This window comes from Brachyhypopomus gauderio, chromosome 11 (genome assembly GCF_052324685.1).
Source record: "Brachyhypopomus gauderio isolate BG-103 chromosome 11, BGAUD_0.2, whole genome shotgun sequence".
Lineage (NCBI taxonomy): Eukaryota > Metazoa > Chordata > Actinopteri > Gymnotiformes > Hypopomidae > Brachyhypopomus > Brachyhypopomus gauderio.
In genome coordinates, this window is record NC_135221.1 from 12,564,143 (window position 1) to 12,586,688 (window position 22,546).

The 22,546-nt window shown below is 44.4% G+C and overlaps 1 protein-coding gene across 4 annotated transcripts; it reads left to right on the forward strand.

Annotated features, from left to right (window-relative positions):
* The first annotated feature begins 1,587 nt into the window (after positions 1-1,587).
* Positions 1,588-22,300, forward strand: LOC143527085 (solute carrier family 45 member 3). Of its 4 annotated transcripts, none has more exons than XM_077022014.1 (5): positions 1,589-1,774; positions 14,260-14,644; positions 17,379-18,218; positions 19,855-20,120; positions 20,395-22,297. In XM_077022014.1, the coding sequence occupies exons 2-5, from the start codon at positions 14,497-14,499 to the stop codon at positions 20,815-20,817; spliced, it is 1,677 nt and encodes a 558-aa protein (XP_076878129.1). In that variant the 5' UTR covers positions 1,589-1,774; positions 14,260-14,496; the 3' UTR covers positions 20,818-22,297. The 4 variants fall into 4 exon arrangements, with proteins under 4 accessions (XP_076878132.1, XP_076878129.1, XP_076878130.1 ...); XM_077022015.1 differs by lacking the exon at positions 1,589-1,774 and adding an exon at positions 1,802-1,861; XM_077022016.1 differs by lacking the exon at positions 1,589-1,774 and adding an exon at positions 8,429-11,281.
* The last annotated feature ends 246 nt before the right edge of the window (positions 22,301-22,546 follow it).

Sequence of the window (22,546 nt, forward strand, 5' to 3'; positions counted from 1 at the left end):
TATTTATGTAACTGCTCATTATAAATCAGGTTAAACCTAAAATGAACTCTTGCATCAACATATGAATTATGGACAAAATCCCATTTATGCTGTACGTTTGGTCTGACAAATGAGGACCATCACTAGCCCTAAATTATGACATTATTCTGAATTAACCTAAATTGACATGACCTATGGATTAATCTGAACAAATGATATCCTGTACTTCAATTCTTTGTCTCCTGGCAAACATATACACTTTAAAAATACAGTAAAATTTAAGTTTGTCAGTTTTTCAAGAGACAATATGTGCTTGCAGCATTAGCATAAGATTTCTCTAGGATAGTATGACGCCAAAGTTTATGTGTCCTTGATCTCTAGACATCTCTTGCAGTCAAATTGACAATTGTGTCCATTTTTTTCTTGTAACTACAGCTGTCAAAAAGTACACAGTTTAAATATATTCTGCAATATTACTTGTCCTAGCTTTTCCTAGAGAGACGGTTTCTGGTGATTTTTAACAGTCCCCCCCCCCCCCCCCCCCAGAACAAGTGCAACGTTTGGTCATAATGTCCATGGCAACATTCCCGCTCTCTGTGTGCATCCAGCTCCGTGCTCTGAGAAGAGCTTGCGAAATGGAGGAAGGAAATGTGTCACTAAATATCTCGGGTTCCCGGTATGACTCCATCTCGGATTGCCGGAGGTGGAGGGGCTCAAGGTGGAGGTGCAGACTCAGCGGCAAGCCCCTCAGAGTGCTCCACCGCCCCCACCTCCCTGACACACACACACACACCACCACCCCCCCCCTCCTCTGCAGGCCAGCCAGAAGAGAAGTCACCCAGGGCTGCTGGAGCCAGTCGCTCCCCACAGCTGTTCCAGATGGCTAATGTATCTCCCCCAGGCCTTAAATAGCAGCCCTTCCAGATGCACCACCATTTCTCATCACGATGATGTATGTATGATGTAGGTCATGTGTGTATAATCAGAGTCCCTCATATCACCCTCATTAAAGGAATAATGGCCCTGTACTTTTACCTTTCTCCGTTTTTTAAATATTTTAAATAAGATACATGTTGTACAACTTTGTCATATTATTAGCTTCACTTCCAGGTACAGACCATGTGCCCTCAAGTGACATTACAGAACGTTTAAATTGGTCATGAAGGTTTTTTTTTAAGTTTGAGCAAAACTCTAAACAGGTAAACGTTTCCATATATTTCAAGTGCCTAAGAAAATGCCCATTAAAACCTGCGGAGATTCATCAATGACATTTCTAAATCTAAATATAACATGTTGACACAAGTGAGCGTTTACATGTCATTACGTAATTATATAATACCATTTTCGTCTAGGCATTCAGTTAATTACTGTTTTTATACAGGCCTACCATGTTGGAAAGTAAAAAAAAGACAGTTACAAATTTAGCATCAGCACATAGCTGCCAAACAGACGTCTAGCGTTTCAGGATATAAATGAAAATGGGGAAAAAAAGTTTTTGTCAAGAAAGCTGCTTGAAATATTCGTTTAATTTGAGTAATTTCGGCACATCCAGTGATTCGCGTCCTTCTCCCGGTAATCTTATCACGTCACACCAAAGTCCTTCCCACAAGTTGGGCAACGGCAGACGGAGCTTCGGGAAAAGCCAATAATTTGCTCCGTGGAGCACACACGCGAGAGCAACATTAGAAAGTAGGAGGACTCGCCATTGCTCGCAATTTGTGTAGTCCCGAACGGTTTCATTTTACGATTCCCTCGGACGCAATGTTGCCCAGACCACGCGATGGCTTAAGAATGAGTAAGTAACGTAAAACTTATTCATTGTGACGTATCAGAAATAACTTCCGCTCCTTACATCGCGCGCTTGTCGTTTACGTTCGATCTCGTAAGTAAACCCGACATCGTTTCTCCGCTTAATGCTGATGCTGTAAACTAAAAGATAGTTTATATATAGGAGATGGCAAGGTGAGTGACGTGATGTTACAGTGGTTCCACGGGAATGTTATTTATGTGCGCTATGCAACAAACAAGTAGTTTTGGGAGCCATTAAACTTGTGAAACTTGACCTCATGCAACATATAGCCCGAAGTTATAAAAAGTTAATGTTTTAATCAGTCTTCGTTTCCTTTACTGGTTGGCAAACCATTTCATACTGATTGATGACTAATGATTAGTGTTATTCCTATTTAAGTCTTTATCTGCGCCGTAAACATTTGGCGCTGCTGGCGGGACCACCGCTATGTTGACACATGTGTTAGGGGGAGGTGACGTAAGTATTAGGGTCTTCTGAAAGATTTATTTGGAGTTTTTTGGTGTTGTTGTTGTTCTTCCTAACCTCATGTATTGTCTTGATCGATTCTCTCTTTGTCGTGAAATGTGAGACTGGGGTGGCACTGGATTGAGAGAAGAACATCTGTAATGAAAATTTCATGAAAACGTCACGTGGTAGTGAGTTTTCGGTCTTTAAACAATTCATTGGTTTATACTAATGAACCTACTTGAGGTGTTTATATTAGCGCCATTTCCATTCTCAAGGACAATTATTATGAGTCATTAGGCAGTATTTATGGGGAAGTGTAGACACACATGCATTACTACTTACTCTAAAATGTTTCTCCAACATAACTGCGATTTCTTTTTAAGGGCGCCTGTATAAATCTGAGGGTTTCCGTTGCTTTCTAAAGATAAGGAATAAGTGTTTTAATGACTTATTAAAGTCATAAGTAAATGAGTTAGACTTCCAAAACAAACATACAAAAGAGAACGAATCAAATATTATTTCTGTGGCCTTTTCTCTCTCCTCAATCACACTATCACATTGTCTCTCTGCTCTCTTCAGACTGTGTATTCATCATTAAAGTATGTAAACTGAGACGAAATTGATCACTTTCATCTGAGGCAAGGGACCCAAGCATATCGATTTTTTTTTTACTGCCATGAACCCTGAATACATGAAATCTCATTAAGAGGGCAAATCTGGATCACATTAAACAGATCATCAAATGTACAGCATTTGTCTGCATGTTGCAGGCTGTGAAGTGGAATATGCAGACATATAAACAGAACGCATTGACCTCCCGCTCCTTACTGCTGAGGTCCATTCTAGCTCGACTTCTCACGTTAAGTCTGATAAATTTGTAAATCACTATGGATAAAATCATCTGCTAAACGCCCTCGGTGTGAAGTCTGTCCCCCTCCAGGCCCTAATCTCAAGAGAATGAGATTGCTTGTAGCATGTGAGAACAACTCTCTTAACGCATTCCACCTTTATTTCTGTCTTCTGCAAATAAAACCCCTACACATCCACTCGAGAAGAAGTGAACAGACTCGGCAGACGTGAAGCAGACACACCAACAGACTGACGATGGGCCTTCCTCTGCTCTGCTTATCTTCCTTACTGGGACTTGAAGTGTCTTGGAAACACAAAGGCATTCTGTAACCCTGCCAAGGCCTCTGGTTCAGAGTCTGTGTGGTGTCCATGACACTGTGGGTTACAGGTGAACAAGGATGTGCAGAGTCGGAGTGGCCACGTGTTGGCTTTGGAATGAGTTGTTTTGGATGATCTCCACATTCTACAGTGTTTGATCATTCATTCCATACTATCTCAGAGCTCTTAAATGGTGTGACACAGTAGATTAAGTATTTTACCAATACAGTTTTGAATGTACATGTTGTTTTGCGTAAAGTATATAACAACACAGTTCTATATGTTATAGTTAGCTTTAGTCATATGTTGGATTCGAGTTTTAAGAGACTGATCCCTAGGACTGGGTTCCTGCATGCAGATTTGTTATGATGTTTTATACAGGCCTCTCAACAGAGAATATCCATTAACAACATCTTTAAAAGTGTCAAAGAACCACCCTACAGAATGCAAGACAAATACTGTAACAGACCGGCTGCTATTTGCTTCCATTGAAAAATCTAGTGGCAAGCCCTTTCAAACTTCAGATCCCTTTTGGATCGATTGCCCCTCCCACTCAGGGCTCTGATGTCCCCGCCCACCCTTAGCTCTACAGGACAGCTGTAGGCTAACACTAGAACTAGCACCGAGGCTAGCTCAGGGGAGTTCTCGTTTGCCATATTTCACAGCGACTGCTCCGACTGTTTGTGTCTTGCTCCCACGTTAACAGTGCTTGAAACACAGTGCATCACTTCCTGTTTTTGGCTGCTCTTTACTGATACCTGAGACTCTGCGTTATTTAACCACCATTTGCAAAGAAACCATGTGTGGGGGTATTGGAGGTGTAATTATGTAGTAATGATAACCTACATTAATTCCACCTTCTCTTCAGCACCTGTGAAAATGTACACAGCAAGTGCCAGCCCAATAATTATTGCTGAAATGCATACGTTAATGGGTGTACTGTTATTATGGTTGCTTTCCAAATATCGTTTGTTAAAGGCTGTGCTTTAAGCCAGGGCATAATTTAAGAACATGACCCGCTCTGGCCATTTGGTGTTTTCGTTGAGGCCCATATGAGCAGGAGTAATCATCGCAATTCGAATCCACTCTTAGAGAGAAATGCTTCCATGTGGAGGAGGGCAGTGGCGTGCTACATTTACTCCATTGAATTTACTAACTTTTTTGGCCATAGAAAATTTTCGCTTGCGTCAGTAAGCTAACTCGATAACGGGAAGTAGGTGGATGTGACCGCGAGCGATCCCGATCTCGCGCACTAGACAAAATGAGTGCGTCAATTTCGGCGGGAATGAAGACATACCAAGTTCCCTCAGTCGGGAGATCCAGCCGCTTCACTCAGATTATGCTGATCGCCAGATCCACTGTGATACTTGCCGCATTCATGTCCGCACTATCCAGCCACTGTCAAAAATCTCGTGTAGCCGCAACACATAGCATAGGCGGCTCATTAACTAATCCCATATCTTGCTATTGGCGCAATACTGACCCTGCCAAAGCTTCTTTTGGGTTTTATTCAATCAAGAAAAAATAGGACCGCATTTCCCCTCACCATTATGATTCGCAACGCCCAAGTCATCTTTACAACCGCATCACGTTATTAATGTGGTATTAAATTAATTAAAGCGAGGAGACATTACTCCTCTTGAAGTTGCGCGGAGAGCGGAGTATTTTATTTTATTACGTAGAGTCAAGTTTTACTGCAAGTTATTTGAAGAGAAATTATGTTTTAGTCACACTGGTTTGGGATTTCTATGTGCTGCATAAATCATGCTGTGGTTTTGCAGTTATAGTTTGTTTACACTGTTTAAATATTTTGTTTAATGCAAAACAAACAACATAAATCATCTGTTTCTTAGTAGTTTTGCATTCTGAATTCACATTTTTTGAAGAATTTCTCCATCACCCAATCTCTAGCGTTAGCTTTTTCTGTTTTTAATGTTCCAGTATACTTGCATTACATCATGTATAATAGGGAAAATGGGTGCCATGGACCCTCTGTGTTGGCAGACTACTGCTGGACACTGAGGAGGAAAGTTCCTGAGGCCAAAACACACTTATAAGTGTAATTACAGCATGCATTTAATCTAATTCAGAATAAAAAGTACTATAAGGTCCACTTGTAATTTGTCAGACAAGAAAAGAAAGAAACATTTGGTTGCCAGGTGTTATTCAAAGAGATCCAAATGAAATATCCTACTACTACTTTTTACTAAATACTTTCTTACTTTCCCTTAACTAGTACTTTATGTGATGAAATTTACTTCTGCCTCAGTAACTATTATATTAACAGTACTTTGCCTTCAGTACAGTTTTTGGCTACTCTGCCCACCTCTAGGAACGAATGTTCAAAACGACCGTTGTTGCAGCCGGATGGCATGTGATGCGGCTAACGGCGAGGATAAACCTCACTCGGCTTGAGTCACTTTCCCAGGGAGATGGAGCCATATGGTTTAAAACAGACACAAAGATCCTCGTCACTGGTGAAAGCATGGGAGAAAATCCTTTTAAGTAAACACTGATGCTTGGCTGAGTAAACACTTTCTGAATGTGCCAGAAGCGCGAGATGAGCTCAGGAAAAAAGAGCATGATCTGAAATGAAAGTTTACGATTGACTGTCCTTTCAAGCAGCACACAGAGCATGTCACAGTGCGAGATCTGAGGGGGAGTGTGGGATTCGCTTTCATGTCACAAGCTGAAAGGGATGTAAGTGCATTATATGAGGGCAGTGGAGGACCTTTGATATCTGAGAAGCCCAGAACCCAGTGAAAGGATCAAGTCTCTGATTTAAGGCAACACGACTGGGTGCTGTGAGGGCAGATTCAGCTCTGCTCTTGTCCTGTTGGAAGTGTTTCATGTACAAAGTGGATGAGCTCAGTCTGGAGTGTTGATTCAGTCTGTGGGTCACGGCATTAAGATTTGGAAAGGTGTACACACACATCCCCACAGCTGTATTTAGACTGTTACATACCAAGGTGTATGATGTAACCATGACTTTCAGTCCTTTCTTGCTCTGCAGAACCCTTACACAACTGCATCAAGTGTTGAAAAAGCCATTTGGAATTGGTGAATGTGGTGTGTGTGTGTGTGTGTGTGTGTGTGTGTGTGTGTGTGTGTGTGTGTGTGTGTGTGTGTGTGTGTGTGTGTCCAACAAAATGTACAATTATATTGCCTTAGGAAGTCCTCACTTATCAAATTCTCTTCTCTGACATGCTACCATTGAATGGCAAGGCCTGATGACATCAAAATTACGGTGGTCAGTGTGTGAGGTGGGGGAGGCGGGCAAGTCGATGATCTTACCTGATTATTTCCAAGTCGTCATTTTCCTCATGACGGAATTTTCCATGCCAGAACAGCTGAATGGCAGCTTGGCATTGGATGGCTCAGTCCTTGTTCATCACCTCCTACTTCCACTCACATATGTAACCAAGGCTACATTTTTTTATCGCTTTTCCACCGAGTGATAGCCTGTGGTACTGGTATGTTTTTACCACAACTGATACAGTAGATGTGTTAAACTATGTGGTGTGTGAGGCACCAAGTGGATTCAGAACATCTCCTTCCCACATGTGTGGAAATCACCTCTGCTTGTCTGGGCTGGGTGTATCGTGTGACTCGAGCGTTCTCATCTTGAACCTAGCTCTCCAGTAAAATGCATTTCATTCATGTATTTGTTATTATGTTGAAACTATGACTGTTTTGTGTTATTAGAGGAACACATTATAGTAGAAAGGTTTGTTTTGCCTTCCCTGAAGCTTGGAATGAGGTGATAATTGCCCAGGGCACTCTAAGCAGCTGTTGCAGCCCCAGCGTCTGTTCTGGGGCAGATGTACAGCCTGTGGCCTTCACAGCTCCGGTCTCACTTCAGAGTCACAGCTGGCCACCAGGCTTTCCTCAGCTAAAGTCAGCTCCTGTTAAAAGCAACACAGACCGGATGTTGATGTTAATTATAGTAAACTTTCAGGTTGACCCTGAAGTTAAAACCAGAAGCATTGTCATTATGTTTCTCTTGGATTTAGCTGGGTGGGCTGATGTGGCTAGCCATATCATACCCATGCTATGTCTAGGGAATGTAAGGTTAATCTTCACTTTCTTCAACAGTTGTACAATGGGCTTATGTGAACCCATTCAATGAAAACTTTGCTATAACTGAAGAGATTTAAAGAAAACAATCAGTGTTTATGTTCATTGTTTATTGTTGAAGCAATTCAGTAGGAATGAGAAGTTCTGGCCCTAAACTAACAGCAGATTAACAACATTACATTACAACATTACAAACAACTTTAGTTTGCTGGAGGAAAACAATAATTGATTAACTCCTGAGGTGCACACTTCGGTTATTGTGGGTCTTTTCCTTGGGCTACTACACAACATTGCCAACATCACTTCACCTTCATTGCTTTTGGTTCATAGTTCACAGAAGGAGAGAACGTTCTCTGCTGTATGCACTCTACTCCTACTGATTAGTTCATGGTACACAGTAGAGCGCTGAAGGAGAGACGTTCTTTGGTGATGAAGCATATGCCTAATCTCTTTTATTCTTTGCTTTGGGTTTGGATGCGCTGTGTGATAATAACTGCTGAAAGCAAAATCACAATGATCCAGCCAACTCAACAGATTGAAATTTTTATGGTCACAGATGGTGTTTCTGAAAACTTGGAAACCACCAAAATTGTCGAACCGTTAAATTGTAACTTGACTTGAGGATGAACGCCTGGCCTTCCTTAAAAAATAATAATAAAAAAGTTAATTAATTCTTTGACTCAGTAAGGGGTTAGGAGTTCACCTGAGCATAGCGCGGTTACAGAGATGGGGAGGAGTGGTGTAGCCAGCAGTGGTGAGGTTGTTGCTTCAACTGTGGCCTGCTGGAACAGGAGACTCTTTTTTTGAGGGGGCGGTGTGCTCTGATCTTTTTCTGGCCAGCCACGTCACTTCTTCTGTTCTGTTATAAAATAAAAATATGGGGAGGGTATGGAATTTGGGGTCGGTGTAGAGATGGTGTGTGTGTGCGTTTGTGTCTGCATGTGTTTCTGAGAAAACTGTTAGTCAGACGTTGTGCAGGACCTGCATGTGTGGATTTTGGCTTCAGGCTTGGAGTGAAAAAACTGTTCTGATAGGTGCTTAACGTTTTCCAGAATCTGGAGAGGGGGAGTTGGTCTCAGGGAGCATAGATGAGATGAGCTGTGCAGGGGGCAGAAGGAGGGTTAGTGCACTCCTACAGTGGGACTGATAGGAGTTTATGCTTCGTTTAGACTGATGGGTTGATACAGTCAGGGCAGTTTGACTAATGTGTGCTAGGGTGAAGAGAAGTCAGACAGTTTGGTTTCCTGTTCCATTACTGTGGAAAGGATTTGTGTTCTGTTTGAAGAGGTTGCTATTCACTTGATGATGGAGAGAGAGGATGAGAAAGGGAAGAGAGAGAGAGTGTGAGTGGGAGATTGGAGGTGAGAGAGAGAGGGGGAAGGATCAGGAAAGAGGAAGAGACTGGTGGAGTGAGAGGGAGGGATGATGAGGTTTTAAAGGGAGTTGGTGAAGAAGAGAAGAAGCCACTAAGGATGCACTAGCCTTAAGAACAGGTTGCCAGGTTTTGATGAAGTGGAAAAGTCATATAAAAGTTATTGAGGATTTGATCGTTTTGGGGGAAAAACAACTTTAGGAATCAAACTGGTAAGTCTGCTTTCTCTTTAATATGTTCCTTAACTCCTTTTTTTGATTGCTCCATCTGTTTTTTTTCCTCTTTTCATTTACTTTGTTCTATCACACATTATGACAGACAGCTGAGAAACCTGTGTGTGTGTGATGTGGAAAGGGATTGAGGGGGATGGCGGTCAGTGGATGTGTCTGTTAACAGAGCTGCATGGTAGCTGTGTGCGTCTCACCCAAGTCCAGCACTGCTGGTCCAGTGTGACTGCAGGTCAACGTTCACTTTAGGCATGAGAGGAGCTAGTGGAAGGTGCATGCTGTAGTCACTGTTCACTTTCATATCAAGCACATGCTAATAGTCTCGTTTTGATTATGCACGACGGCTCAGAACTGAGATTCACATGCTACAAATCTGCATTTGCGTGAAAGTAGAATAGAACTGGGGTGATGTAGACAGTCCTGCCACCCCCAACCCCCCATCACCAGACAGATGTCCAATGTGATAAGCCCTTTTATCTCATATAGGCACATACATGCTCTTCAGGCAGATGAACTGTGGGAGAGGTTGGTCCTGTTCTCTCATTCCCCACCCCCTCGATCGGTGGTGGCCTTCGATTCTCCCTCTTTTGACCTCATAAGTGTCTCTCCGTATCGAATGTCCGTAGTAGAATCGAGCGCACATCTCCCGGGAGTTCAGAAAGGCCTTGGGTCTGAGCGGCCCTGGGAATCGGGTTGCCGCACCTGAGCGGTCTGGGAAGGGAAAGCCCCTCTGATTTAAGGCCAGAGTAGGATGCAGTAGGAGGCTCTGTGGGAAGCTCATTAAACTGTACTAGTTGGGTGGTTAGTGTTAGAGGTGGAACTGCCATGGTAAAGGACTAAAGGAGATTCTCAGCTTCACGCTGGAGGGACACTAATTTGTTTGATCAGTTTTTGTTTGATTTTGGAGAGTTTTTCACCATTTCATGCATTGCTGTTACAAAGTGATCCTTAGAATTAAATTGTGCATACCGTGATATTTCCACACCTATCCATACCAATATTCAATCTATTGCTTTACGGTGTGTGCAAGCCTAACGTCAAAGTGCTGCCTTTGTTTGAGGTGAGATTTATCACGAGTGGCAACAAAAGTTGATGTCAAATGTGATATTAACAGACTATGACCAGGTTAACAGTGCTGTAGCATGATGTGGTCATGTGACCTAAGTTAGTGACTATCACTTCTACAGAATAGATCAGAACCTCCAGAATAGATCAGGACTTTCAGTTGTTTAAGCATGTCACTGTGGACACACACACAAACATATGTATATAATAGATGTATGTATATGTGTGTGTGTGTGTGTGTGTGTGTGTGTGTGTGTGTGTGTGTGTGTGTGTGTGTGTGTGTGTGTGTGTGTGTGTGTGTTGCTTAGTATGTAGTTTCTTTGCCTTTATTTCTAGATGGTAGCGTTGCCTGGGCATGTTGTTTTGCTGCCTTCTCATACTTTCATGGGGAACATGCTGTGTCTTTCAAAGACACATCACTTATTTTCATCTTGCAGATAAAGTGGACACACTCATAAAGAAATTCTGTTGCAGGTCTTTTCAACCACCCAAATGACCAAGTCCAGACATTTTTGTGGCCTTCGAGCCAGCTGCAATCAAAACTAGTAGTGTTTGAATTGAAGCAGGAGGTTTTTCTCTGGCTTAGTTGTGTCATCCATTGCTCTTGAATCACTGTACCACATGACACTCCATTGGAGGTTCTGGATGGATGTCCACATGTCTTGACTCTTACTTGTGGTTATGATGTCACATTGGAACTAACCTGTCCTTTACCATCCCAGCCTCTACAGCCATTTAAATGTTTCTACACGCCCTCGGTGTTAACAATACCTTAATTGAAAGGGCTTGATTCCTCAGTATATCAGATTACTAACACAGACTCAATGTACACAAAGCCTGTTTTGTATGCTGATAATACCCTTCACAGCCATTAAAGCTTAACTGGGTTGTGGTAGAGGTGGCAGGGAAGTTGAATAGGTCTAGAAATGTGGATTTGTGGGGGAAGGGGGCAGTGGTGTCAATAGAATCCTGCTCTGTCCTCTCTCCTGACCCCACGCAACTGCCTCTGCCGTCACACCAAAGACTCCTGTGCAAGACCAAAAGAAAGACAAGTCTTCAGAGCGTATTGAACAGCGGTGGATCGTTCTGGAACCACAGGACCTGTGGCTGGCCTGAGGACACCATTCTGCAGTGGAAGTGTGTTTCATTCATGCATCCCGAGAGATTGGCCTCTAGCTTTGCATGGGATAATTCATAACACTTATACACCAGGCATGCCAGATTAACAGACTGCATGTGGGATTTACCTAATGTGGAATTCAGAGTTGGTCAAACCACCCAACGCCTCTCACCCCAACTGGGATTCAACATTTTGTGTGCCTTATGGGTAAAAACATATCTTGACTATAATTCACCACTGAATTATATTTGATGGAAGGGAAGCCCCTCTTATGATAATGGGATGCAATGAAGAAGCCCTCCAAGGGTCTGAATCCTGTACTGAATTTCTCTCCTGGGGCCTTTTTGTACATGCATTTTTGTACCTTATTCAGCTCACACAGGGATCGGTAATTACATGATGGGTTGAAATAGGCTCGTTGTGGCAGCACAGACTGGAGTGTGGGGAGATTATCTCACGTTTAGCTCATTTGTAAAATCATTACCACCAAAAGCAGATGAAGCCAAGGGAAATGACCGGTTGCAGGCTTGGGCGGTCTTTTCTAAGAGCCCCCCTTACAAAGCCTAACAGAGGGGGGGGGCTGACTTTGGAGAAAGGCATGCAGAGAGGGGAGAGAGGGTGTTGTGAGTTGGGTGGTTGCCTGAGTGTTGGGGCAGCAAAGTGGTGACCGAGCAGTGTGGGACCAGTCTGGATCCCCTGGCCGGGTCCATTCAATGGGTTTGTTCCAATGGGATTTCAGTGTGAAATAGCTGTGCTGTCCCAGTGAGGCTGGCCTCCCACTGGCTCCTGTTTGAGGAGCTCTGTAAGGGGGGGGGGGGGGGTCTGCTTTGTGCATTGCATATTGTGTTGTTTGGTTTTGTTTTGAGACACTTCAATAGTGGCCCAGTGGATGAGATCATTAACACCCCAAGTTCTCAAAAAGTCCCTTATTTCAGCCACTAGAAACCTTGCTAGTTCTCCTTGTGGTAATTCATCTTCATCTAGAGGTGAGATTCTGTTGTCAGGCCTGTGAGAGCAGATAGAATATTATCTGACGTTCACATATTAGGTTATGTTGAAACATGTTATGGTGTAGAGTTCTCATGGAAAGAGATGTAGAGCTGGGTTCACTGTGACTGTTTAACTTAACCAAACTGTCAGGGGAGACTAGTTGAATTCCGGCTTGTTGAATTTCCTTGTGCTCTTCTTGAACTGTTCTCAGGTACAGCAATTAATTCCCTGACATCACTCCTCTCCAAGGCTGCAGTCGCATAAAGTCTCTAAGACTTCTTAACGAACATCGCACATTCTGTCTCCTTACAAGAGCAGATGGAGGCCGTACTCATGGAGGAATTTCACACCAAATATGAATTTAGCACCTGGTCGTTTTTTTTAACCTTTTTTTTCTTCCCTTCTGGAAGACGATGTTTGCTCAGTGTTCTCTCACTTCCATCCGGCTCAGATGGTGCAGTAAGCAGCACGCAAGAGGGCTCAGGAGCCAAAGGGAATTAGAGACACAGTTATGGACCAGAGCACAGACCTGAACCAGGAGAATGGGTTTCAGCACCTCATGCTGATTGAAGAGTGTTTGGATCACATGATCGTCTACCGCCAGTTGGGGCTGGAGAAGGGCTGATCTAAACACATGTGCAGAGTACTGAGTCCGAACGGCAGTAGGTCATCGGAAAACGCTTTTTAAAATTTCTATCATTCCTGTTTCTGTTTTGTGTAGTGCTGCTTGATTGTTTAATTTGTTGCAAAGTGTTGGAAAGTGTTGAGTAACGGTTGGGAAGGCATCGGGCATCAGGATGAGAGAGATGCCTTTCACTGATTGACATGGCATGCCCAGCAGGCTTTAAAGTGGGTGGTGGTGTTTGGATTGTGCTGTTTGGTTGGGCACCACGTTTGAGATGCACTGTTTATAGACGTGCCTACCCAGTCTATGGTCATATGTATATAAGGTGTTGAGGTAAACATCAGTTATTATTGGCAAAAGACGTAGCTGTTTGAGATTTGAAGCTGTAAACTAGCTTGACAGGACTAAAAAAGATTAATATTGAGGAGATGAGTATATCTGTATATCAGCCATCTGTTATTTGTCTATTATTAAGATTTCTAAGCCCTAAAGGACTCTCATACAGACTTTCGTATTTCTACTGTTGCAGCTACCAGAGCACTGGCTAATGACCTTGGTATGAAACACTAATCATCTGACTCAGGTGTTGGCAAACTAAAAAGATCCAAACTGTGGAGTGTGTGAGAAATCCCTGAGAACTGGATGGGGACCTGCTGCTTTATAAAAACATGTCAAAGGTCAGGTTGCTCATGTTTTAGGGTTTGCTCAAGGTTTCTCACATTTTTGAGGACTTGTATAACTAATGACAAGTTCATTCTAATACCAGGAAATGTCAACAAAAATTAGCACACTGGATCTATTAATAATATTCCGTGTGTTTTGTGTGTATGACATGTCGCTCAAAGCATTGATTTAAGCTACTCAATATTGTTCCATCTCTCTGTACAAAAGAGAAAATGATTTGTACATGATATTTTTGCTTTGTGTAGAACTTCCTCACAAGATTTGGCAAGTGCTAAGAAACTTGACTCATCAGGAAAGATTTTTCACAACCAGTGGCTGCTGATTAGACGCAGCAGGACTTACAGAGGGAGCTCTGCACACGGGCCGGTCTAAGCTGGCCTGAGAACAGTTTGTGCTGGGGCATGGGGAGGCAGAGAGCCCACAGAGGGCAGGACAGCCCATCTGGGGCCTGGGCAGGGAGGAGTGGGGGACCAGAAAGCCCCTGAGAAACGTGTCCAGCCTCCTCTGTCACCTGCGTCTTTCCGAGATGCTCAGGCTTCCTGGAAAGCAGCAAGAAAAGCCCGAGTGGGCTGTGGCACACGAATGAGTCACCATTGGAGAGTCTCCATCTCTCCCTCCCCATCTGTCTGTTTGAGGCGGGCTGCTTTGTGATCTCACTAGCCAAACGCTGCTTGCTGTGTCTCTTGTTTCCTCAAGGTCCAGAACGCTGAAGCCACGATGGATTGCCTGATGGGTCTGAGCATGCAGCATCAGCACACCAGCAACCCCCACCTCCCTCACTCCCCCCTACACACTCTGCTCACTCCCCCCTGCACACTCTCCTCACTCCCAGGCACCACGCAGGCTGATTAGAGCCCCCCCTTCCCACCTTCACCAAGCCCCTACACCTCACACCCCCACTCAGGTGGAAGGCAACCCCTCCCCCGTGGAAGTATGCCTGGATGGAGGTCCCAGTGCCGTCTGGTGCTACTCAACCTGCTGACATGTGGCCTGGAGATCTGTGTGGCAGCTGGGATCACATACGTGCCGCCCCTGCTGCTGGAGGCTGGCGTGGAGGAGAAGTACATGACCATGGTGCTGGGTAAGGCCTCATGCACACACCTCAGCTTTGCTCTCTGGACAGATAATAGCGCTAATAGCGCTAATGCATACTAACTAATCCATGTACTTTTTAGTTAGAACTTCCCCTTTAAGTCTCTGATCAGGAATGTTTTTGGACACTGCATTAACGGAGGCCTTCAGGAGGTACAGTTTTATGGGGTCGTTCGCTAAAATGTCCTGCATGGAGTTTGTACCTTCTGTTAATCACGCTGCTGACCTGGTTTTCACACTCTGCCCCTCTCAGCTATCACCACTCAAGAATCTAGAGATCTGAAACAAGATACGAGTTAAGAAGAAGAAGAGATAACCTGTGAGGGCCAGTGTGTGTCACAAGACTTTGGCTGGGTTATGGTTCATTTATGTTCAGTACATTCATGGCCTCTTTCCCATCCAAGACTCAGTTCTATATTGGGGATCATTATCTTAATTACTGGCTGTATTACTTGCTGCTCTGCACAGGTGGTAATTAGGTGTTAATTGAAAGGCATGGGACACAGGAAGGAAATCTCGGCTCTGAAGGCCAGCAGGTGTGTCCATCTGTGTAAGTTCACAGTGGCTGGACTAAACACACAGCACGTTCCTTTTCTTAGTGTTGATGCATGCGGAATATGTTGGTCACCTACATTTTCCAGATTAATTAAGTTGCTTCTCTATTTCAGAATCTTTTTGAAACCTTATGTTAGTTATTAGAGTGCCAGTGGGTTATTTCTTGATGAAATGAAACGTGTCTGAAGCATTCCACAGTTGAGCATTTCCTAGATGATCCGGAAGATTTTTTGTTAGCCTGTGTGCTGGTATTAGTTAGTTCAGTGAGCGATAGCGAGTTATACTCTCTTCCATGGTTGCAGAGAAAAGAGAAATGAGCTTTGTGTGTAGGTCTGTCTATCCTGGCAAGTGTTGTGTTTTTCCTAATCACACAGTGGCCAAAGTATTCAAAACAACCTTTTTCCCCAAAGAATATGCATGGTATCCAAAACCAAGCACCACAAGCATTGTTTAAAAGCATAAAATGGGGTTTGTAAATGAGGTTAGCAAGATTTACATTTTTCCTCATACAATTGCAGAGACTTTGCTGGAATTGTTTCTCATTGGTCAGCAGCTCAAAGTGTTTAGTAAGGACGTTTTGTGATTGGAGCTCCTTTATTCTGCATTGGTGTGACTTGAGAAAGTAATTGTCAGTGTCTCACAGCTGGTGTCTTTCTGAGCAGCATAATGGTCCACACCACCCTCTGTGGTTTTGTGCAGATTTAGCAAACACCTTACTGAAGGCATTACTGCAGCAACAATGTGTGTGTGTGTGTGTGTGTGTGTGTGTGTGTGTGTGTGTGTGTGTGTGTGTGTGTGTGTGTGTGTGTGTGTGTGTGTGTGTGTGTGTTAACACCTATGGCAGGGTTAACCATTTGTGCGTCTTTTCACGCGCATGGTATTGGTGGCAAGACATAAATTAGCTCATTGAGATCCATTGAAAAGGAAATGTCAGGAAGAGGATAAAATGCTGTGAAAACGTGGTTCCCTAAGTACCGAGCCAGGAGCTCGATGCTGGCAGCCAGTCAGAGAGCTGCTACACCTGAGACACAGGTATTGTTGGAGCAGTTGATGAGGTGCTCCCTTTGCCTTGTGGTTGTGTGTGCCTTAGGTTAACAATCTCTGTGTTTTTTACATTTGTTTTACATCAGAGCTGTGCACTAGTCCTGTTGGCCCTTTGTGGGATGTGAAACATACTGAATTTGACATCAGCCAGTCAAAATAGGACCATTATGTTTCATCCTGTGTAGGAGGTAGTTAAATGTCCATAAACCTTGAACATTTTAAACTATCTCTGGTAAAGAGGTGACCCTCCCCATGTTATCTTACACTCCTCATTGACAACTGCCCTTTGATAATTTTCTCCAAGGCCAGATAGTTCCCTCGGCTATCTGGTTCCACTGCTCGCACAGAGATATCCCTCCGCGGGAATAACACTTGCTTTGTCAAGACCTGCTTCAGTGCCTTAAATTCACAGGGACAGTCTTGAATTGTTTTACGTATGTTATTCCAAACCAACCCCACCTCCCCTAAATGCCCTTTGAAAATAAAGAACCCACAGGAACGTGACGTTTTGGGCTGTATGTGCTAATTTTTTTTTGTATGACCCACAACCACACAACACTATTGACCTTGGTTTTAGTACCATCGCAGAGAAATGTTTTGACATGACATGAAACGGGTTTTATTATTACTTTTTGTGTTCATATCTTTGATTACATTTTGGCCTACAGAGGCAGTCTGTGTTCTGGACCATGCAGTATTTATGCCGATAGCTTCTAGTGAACTTAATATGTTCTTGAACATCTCCTCAACTCATCACCCGCCGCTCCGGATAGAAATAGCCCCTGAGAATCTGGACATGAATCAAATGAAAATCCAGCCCAGCGAGCATTCTTAGTCATCTTCTTTAATTAGAAAGCCTGTCGAGAGAGAGGGGGAGGGAGTGAGAGGGAGAGAGACAGAGAGAGAGAGGGAGGGAGAGAGAGCAGGAGGGAAAGGGTGGGGTAGTGGTGGTGTAGGTTTGGAGTTTGTTCAACAGGCCCGTTACAGGCTGTTTCCACGTAGACTTATTGAGACCGATGGTGCCGTAGTGAAATCATTATGGCACAAGGTCGTGTGTGTGTGGCTGTAAGATACAGTGGTGGTACGAGCGCCCTTCATCCTCGTCCTCGTGCCCATGTGTGCAGGTATCGGCCCCGTCCTCGGCCTCCTCTTCATCCCCCTGATCGGCTCGGCGAGCGACCGCTGCACCAGCAGCTACGGCCGCCGCAGACCCTTCATCTGGCTGCTGTCACTGGGCGTGCTGCTGGCCCTCCTCATCATCCCCCACGCTGACGTGCTGGCTGCCCACCTCAGCTGGGGCCCCGGCGACCCCAGCCGAGCCCTGCAGGTGGGCCTGCTCATCGTGGGCGTGGGTCTGCTGGACTTCTGCGGGCAAGTGTGCTTCACGCCGCTTGAGGCGCTGCTGTCCGACCTGTACCACGAGCGGGACGACTGCGCCCAGGCTTTCGCCATCTTCTCCTTCATGGTGAGCCTGGGCGGATGCGTGGGCTACCTGCTGCCTGCACTGGACTGGAGCGGGGGCCTCCTCGCCTTCTACCTGGGCGGCCAGGCCGAGTGTCTCTTCGCCCTCCTCATCGTCATCTTCGTCGTCAGCGTGCTGGTCACCATGAGGATGTCGGAGGAGGAGGCGCCACGTGGACCGCCCGCACCCGAGATCCAGCCGGCGGAGGGCGGGCCATGCGGCCCCCGCGCCTGCTGCCACGTGGTCCGGTGCAAGCTCCGCCTCCTGAGGGCCGGCCCGCTGCTGTGCCTTCTGAGGAGCTGCTGGTCCATGAGCCCGGCCATCTACCGGAGCTACTGCCACGTGCCACGGGTCATGCGGCAGCTGTGCGTGTCTCAGCTCTGCAGCTGGATGGCCGTCATGTCCTTCATGCTCTTCTACACGGACTTTGTGGGCGAGGGGCTGTATGAAGGGGTTCCCAGTGCCGCCCCTGGCACTCCACCCAGACAACAGTACGACGAAGGTGAGATCGCCTACATTCCTGAAGATAAGAGACTTTTTAGAGGTGTTTTTAATTGTTTAACCTTCATTTAATCCTGCCAGCCTATGTAATGAAAGGCCTTGTTATGGCTTAGCTGTAATGAACTGTGCAGTGATCCTAGCAGATTTGTTGTTGTTTAAACCCCTTTAAAATTTCCCTTATGTCAGATAACATAAGAGCTTGAGAGAAAGAAATTGAGTGAGAAAGAGGAAATGAGCATAAAATAAACACTCACCCCCTAAAACAGCATAACTACGCACAAAATCACTTTGGCACAGTTATGATAAGAGAGAAATTACATTGTAAGCTGTACAGAAACACTGATAGTAGTTCAGTGAAAACAGATGCAGAAGAAAGACGTTTTAGAAGAAGACAATAAATTATATATTCCATGCTTTTCAAAACATATTAAACATATTCATTTTTGACCCCAAAACCACATCTTTGTAGCAAATATCCTACAGTGGGTTCAGCTCTGTTTCTGAACAGCATTCCCTGTAGTGAACTAAAATGCAGTGTACACTAGTAGTGGAGTGTACACTTGTAGGTAAATGAAAGAAGCGGAAGTTGAAGTTGAAGCAGAACTAGACCATTTGTCTGCATCTGTAAATGGGACTGTCCTGCTCTTCAAATCAACTTTCACTACCCGTGGCCTCCCTTGACCGTCTGTTTCCCGTCAGAAGGAGCCTAGTCCATGTCTACTGCCACCACAAGTAATCATTTTCTCCACTAACGAGCTGTTTCCCAGAGCTGGTGCAGCTTCCTCCCTGTATCCTAGCCAGTATGAACTTTGGTTCACCTTGGTCAGTGTTTGTTCAGTGCCTCAACAGACACGCAGCTGGAAGTGCTAGCCCAACTCCTTCCTACGCTTCGAATAACCAGTGAGACACACCCTAAAGAAAACTTCGTCCCATCCAGACCGGCTAACACCACATCCTAGCAGCCCACCATATCCGTCTCCAGTACAGCAGTACAACACACTCTGTACAGACCCAAGAGCATCTAAATGAGGTCTGTGAGTGTAACCTATCAACAGCAATTGCAAACCTCGGTCATTATATATGAGGGTTATTTTTGAGCCCTGCTGTTCGACTGTATGAGCTTTTTGCCTGCTTACAGAATATGTGGCCTTGTGCTGCCCTGTGTTTAAAGACTGAACTCCAGCTCTATGGGGAAAGTTCCTTGAGTGTCTGAAAAGAGAAATTGGGGCTTTTGCAAACATGTACACTGGTAAACATGAGTAAGAGTTAGCTCTGTCTGTAATGTCTTGATGTGGTCAGAGCAAGCAGACTGAGCTCTCCTTGCCTTTGAAATGGTTTCTTCTGGACTTCTGAAGCTGGTTTCCTGGAGATAAGTGGAGCTTTATCATAGACTAAGTTTCAGTGCTAGTAATAAATCCTCACTGAAGAGCCTTCTTATTGTGAAAGAGGGAGAGGAAGCTGTAATCTCAGCAGGCACCACGTCTTATTTTCCCTAATTTAACGACTCGTTGGAGATGTGTCTAATCCTAAGACCTAGATGTGTTTCCACTATAACGGAGATCGTGCGTTAACCTGTGCCACACAACCGATGCCCATGGGTGTGATTTCCGATGGCGTTCCTATCATCTCTCCTGCAGGTATCCGCATGGGCAGTCTGGGCTTGTTCTTACAGTGCGCCACCTCCACGGTCTTCTCGCTGATCCTCAGCAAGCTGGTGCGTATGTTCGGCTCTAGGAGGGTCTACGTGAGCAGCATGGTGTCCTTCACCGCCTCTGCACTGGTCATCTGCCTGTCCAAGAGCGTGCTGCTGGTCACAGCCATGTCTGCCCTCACGGGGTTCGCTTACGCCGTCCTGCAGACGCTGCCGTACACGCTCACCTGCCACTACCACAAAGACAAAGAGGTCAGGAGATTTGCACACACGAGGTCCCCCATGATCGATTTGATTTACCTGCGGTTTCCATATTCTGAGTGTCAGAGCATCTGAATACACCTAAGAAATTGATAATGACCCAATGAGTTTAATTGCCTGTTGTAACATTCAGAAAGAACAATGCAATGCATGTGATGTTTGGAACAGAATCACCACAAAAATTAACATCTGAGTTTCTGTGTGTACAAGTTTTGCACTACATTGAAAAAACAGGGAAACAAGTATTATTTGTCACTTCCCACAGGTGTACATGCAAACCAGCAAAACCAAAGAGATTCACAGGAAGGCGGCAAATGTTGCCCAAGAGGCCGTGTGTCTCACCTTAGACGATGACCTGGGTGACCTAAGCCACAAAAGCGGACACACCAATGGCCACACCTGCTATAGTCAGCACAGGCCGGAACATTACCCCTCTCAGCACAGTCAGAATGGTACAGTCCCTAGTTTGGGAGCAGACAATTATGACAAACGGGGGGTGGGTTTGGATTTTGCCATTTTGGACAGCACCTTCCTGCTCTCTCAGGTCTTCCCCACACTCTTCATGGGCATGATCGTGCAGTTCACGGAGTCTGTCACTGCCTACATCGCCTCTTCTGCCATTTTTGGTGCAGTTGGCATTTATTTTGCCACACACGTCATCTTTGACCAAAACGACCTCCAAGCCTGAAAGAATACAGCTGATGGAAGGATTTAAGATACTGTATAATAATCATGTGATCCTTGTCCAAGTTCAAAAGCTTCTGCCTTAGTGTGTGTGTGTGTGTGTGTGTGTGTGTGTGTGTGTGTGTGTGTGTGTGTGTGTGTGTGTGTGTGTGTGTGTGTGTGTGTGTGTGTGTGTGTGTGATAGTGGTTTACAGAAAATAGCATTCTATAAAAGCCTGTTATACCAACAGTATGCTCTGTAACATATTCTGAGATGTGAGAACACCAAAACTGCACAAAGGGCAGAAGCGGTGAGTCATGAAGCAGCGTGTGGCGTCCCTGATCACTGCGACCTGCTCTCCTTTCCTCAGTCTCCTGCTCACCAGCATTCCTGATTCTCCTGCCACTTCATCCTCTCCGCTCCCAGGCACAGGTCTGGACCCTCGGCCCGCTCCTTCCCTGTAGCGTCCCCTCCCTCCCACGTGTGCTAGTGCTCTGCTCCAAGCTGTTCTCTTTCCGGTGATGACCTGAGAAAGCCCAGCTGGTCACACTGAAGAGTTCCTGACAGGCATTAAGGCCTTGTGGGCATTTCATGACCCCACCCTGAGCAAGGGGCTTCAGTGTTCTTTTTTGTTTGGGGGGTTTGTTATCATTTTTTTGATAGTTCATGTTGACCTTTAAGGATGAACTATGTGTTATGTATACATAACATATAGACTCCTTCCATCTCCACAGTGAGCAAAATATGGACCAATGGACATATCAGAGAGATGTCATGTGTTCTAAAACAAATACTTTTTATGTAATATAAAGATTAGACCTTTTTAGAAAGTAACTATTTTAATGTATATATTTTTGTATATTGATAATATATACATATAGAAATATTTATGTCCCTATGGGAATTTTTCTGCAGTCTGGTTAATGAGGCTTTCTGTATTTATGTTCTATTACATCAAACAAAAGTGTCATATTTCATGAACATTTTATCTATGTGGTTATAGTAACCAGCACTAATATATCCAGATTTCTCTGAAAAGACAATCTAGGGTATTGTGTACAGGAACTTACACTACTTAAATAATACTGTAAAAATAATTCAAAGCATCTAAAATTTGTGGAACTGCAGCATGCAGAGCAATTAAGCCTAAATTTGAATGAAGATGGCCCACCATTTAGTACCGTCAGGAGTGTGTGTGTGTGTGTGTGTGTGTGTGTGTGTGTGTGTGTGTGTGTGTGTGTGTGTGTGTGTGTGTGTGTGTGTGTGTGTGTGTGTGTGTGTGTGTGTGTGTGTGTGTGTGTGTGTGTGTTTGCAAATAAAGCATGAGATAAGTTTGCAGGACTCTCAGGATGGACCCAGTTAAAGCTAGCTTGGGTTAATATATCAGAGTACAAACAGGTATCTGTTAGCTAGTAGTAAACTTATGGCTGGAAACTGAAAATGATATTTACATTGAAATCATTACATGATGTGACTGATGTTTACAAACTCAAATAAATTAAGTAATTGCAAAGGCAAAGCTTAGTCTTGGTTAACCTACTATTAATTGTGAAGTATTTTATTTACAGGTTGACCAACAAGTGATTATTGCTTTAATTAAAATATGGTTTTCATCTAGTTGCGATTTTTGCCTTTAGTTGTATTCTTGTTTGAGGCAAAACAAAGACTGTAACTCATTCACTCACGGTTAGAAAGTAGTACTAGTGTGGTACTGTAAAAAAGACCCGTGTTCCATTTTTTTTATTATCTATTT

Bases quoted from the DNA above. Each gene is read 5' to 3' on its own strand.
- LOC143527085 (XM_077022014.1), top strand. From the start codon at position 14,497: ATGCCTGGATGGAGGTCCCAGTGCCGTCTGGTGCTACTCAACCTGCTG. The intron at 14,645-17,378 runs GTAAGGCCTCAT...CCATGTGTGCAG, and splicing joins GTACATGACCATGGTGCTGG to GTATCGGCCCCGTCCTCGGC. The intron at 18,219-19,854 runs GTGAGATCGCCT...TCTCTCCTGCAG, and splicing joins CAGACAACAGTACGACGAAG to GTATCCGCATGGGCAGTCTG.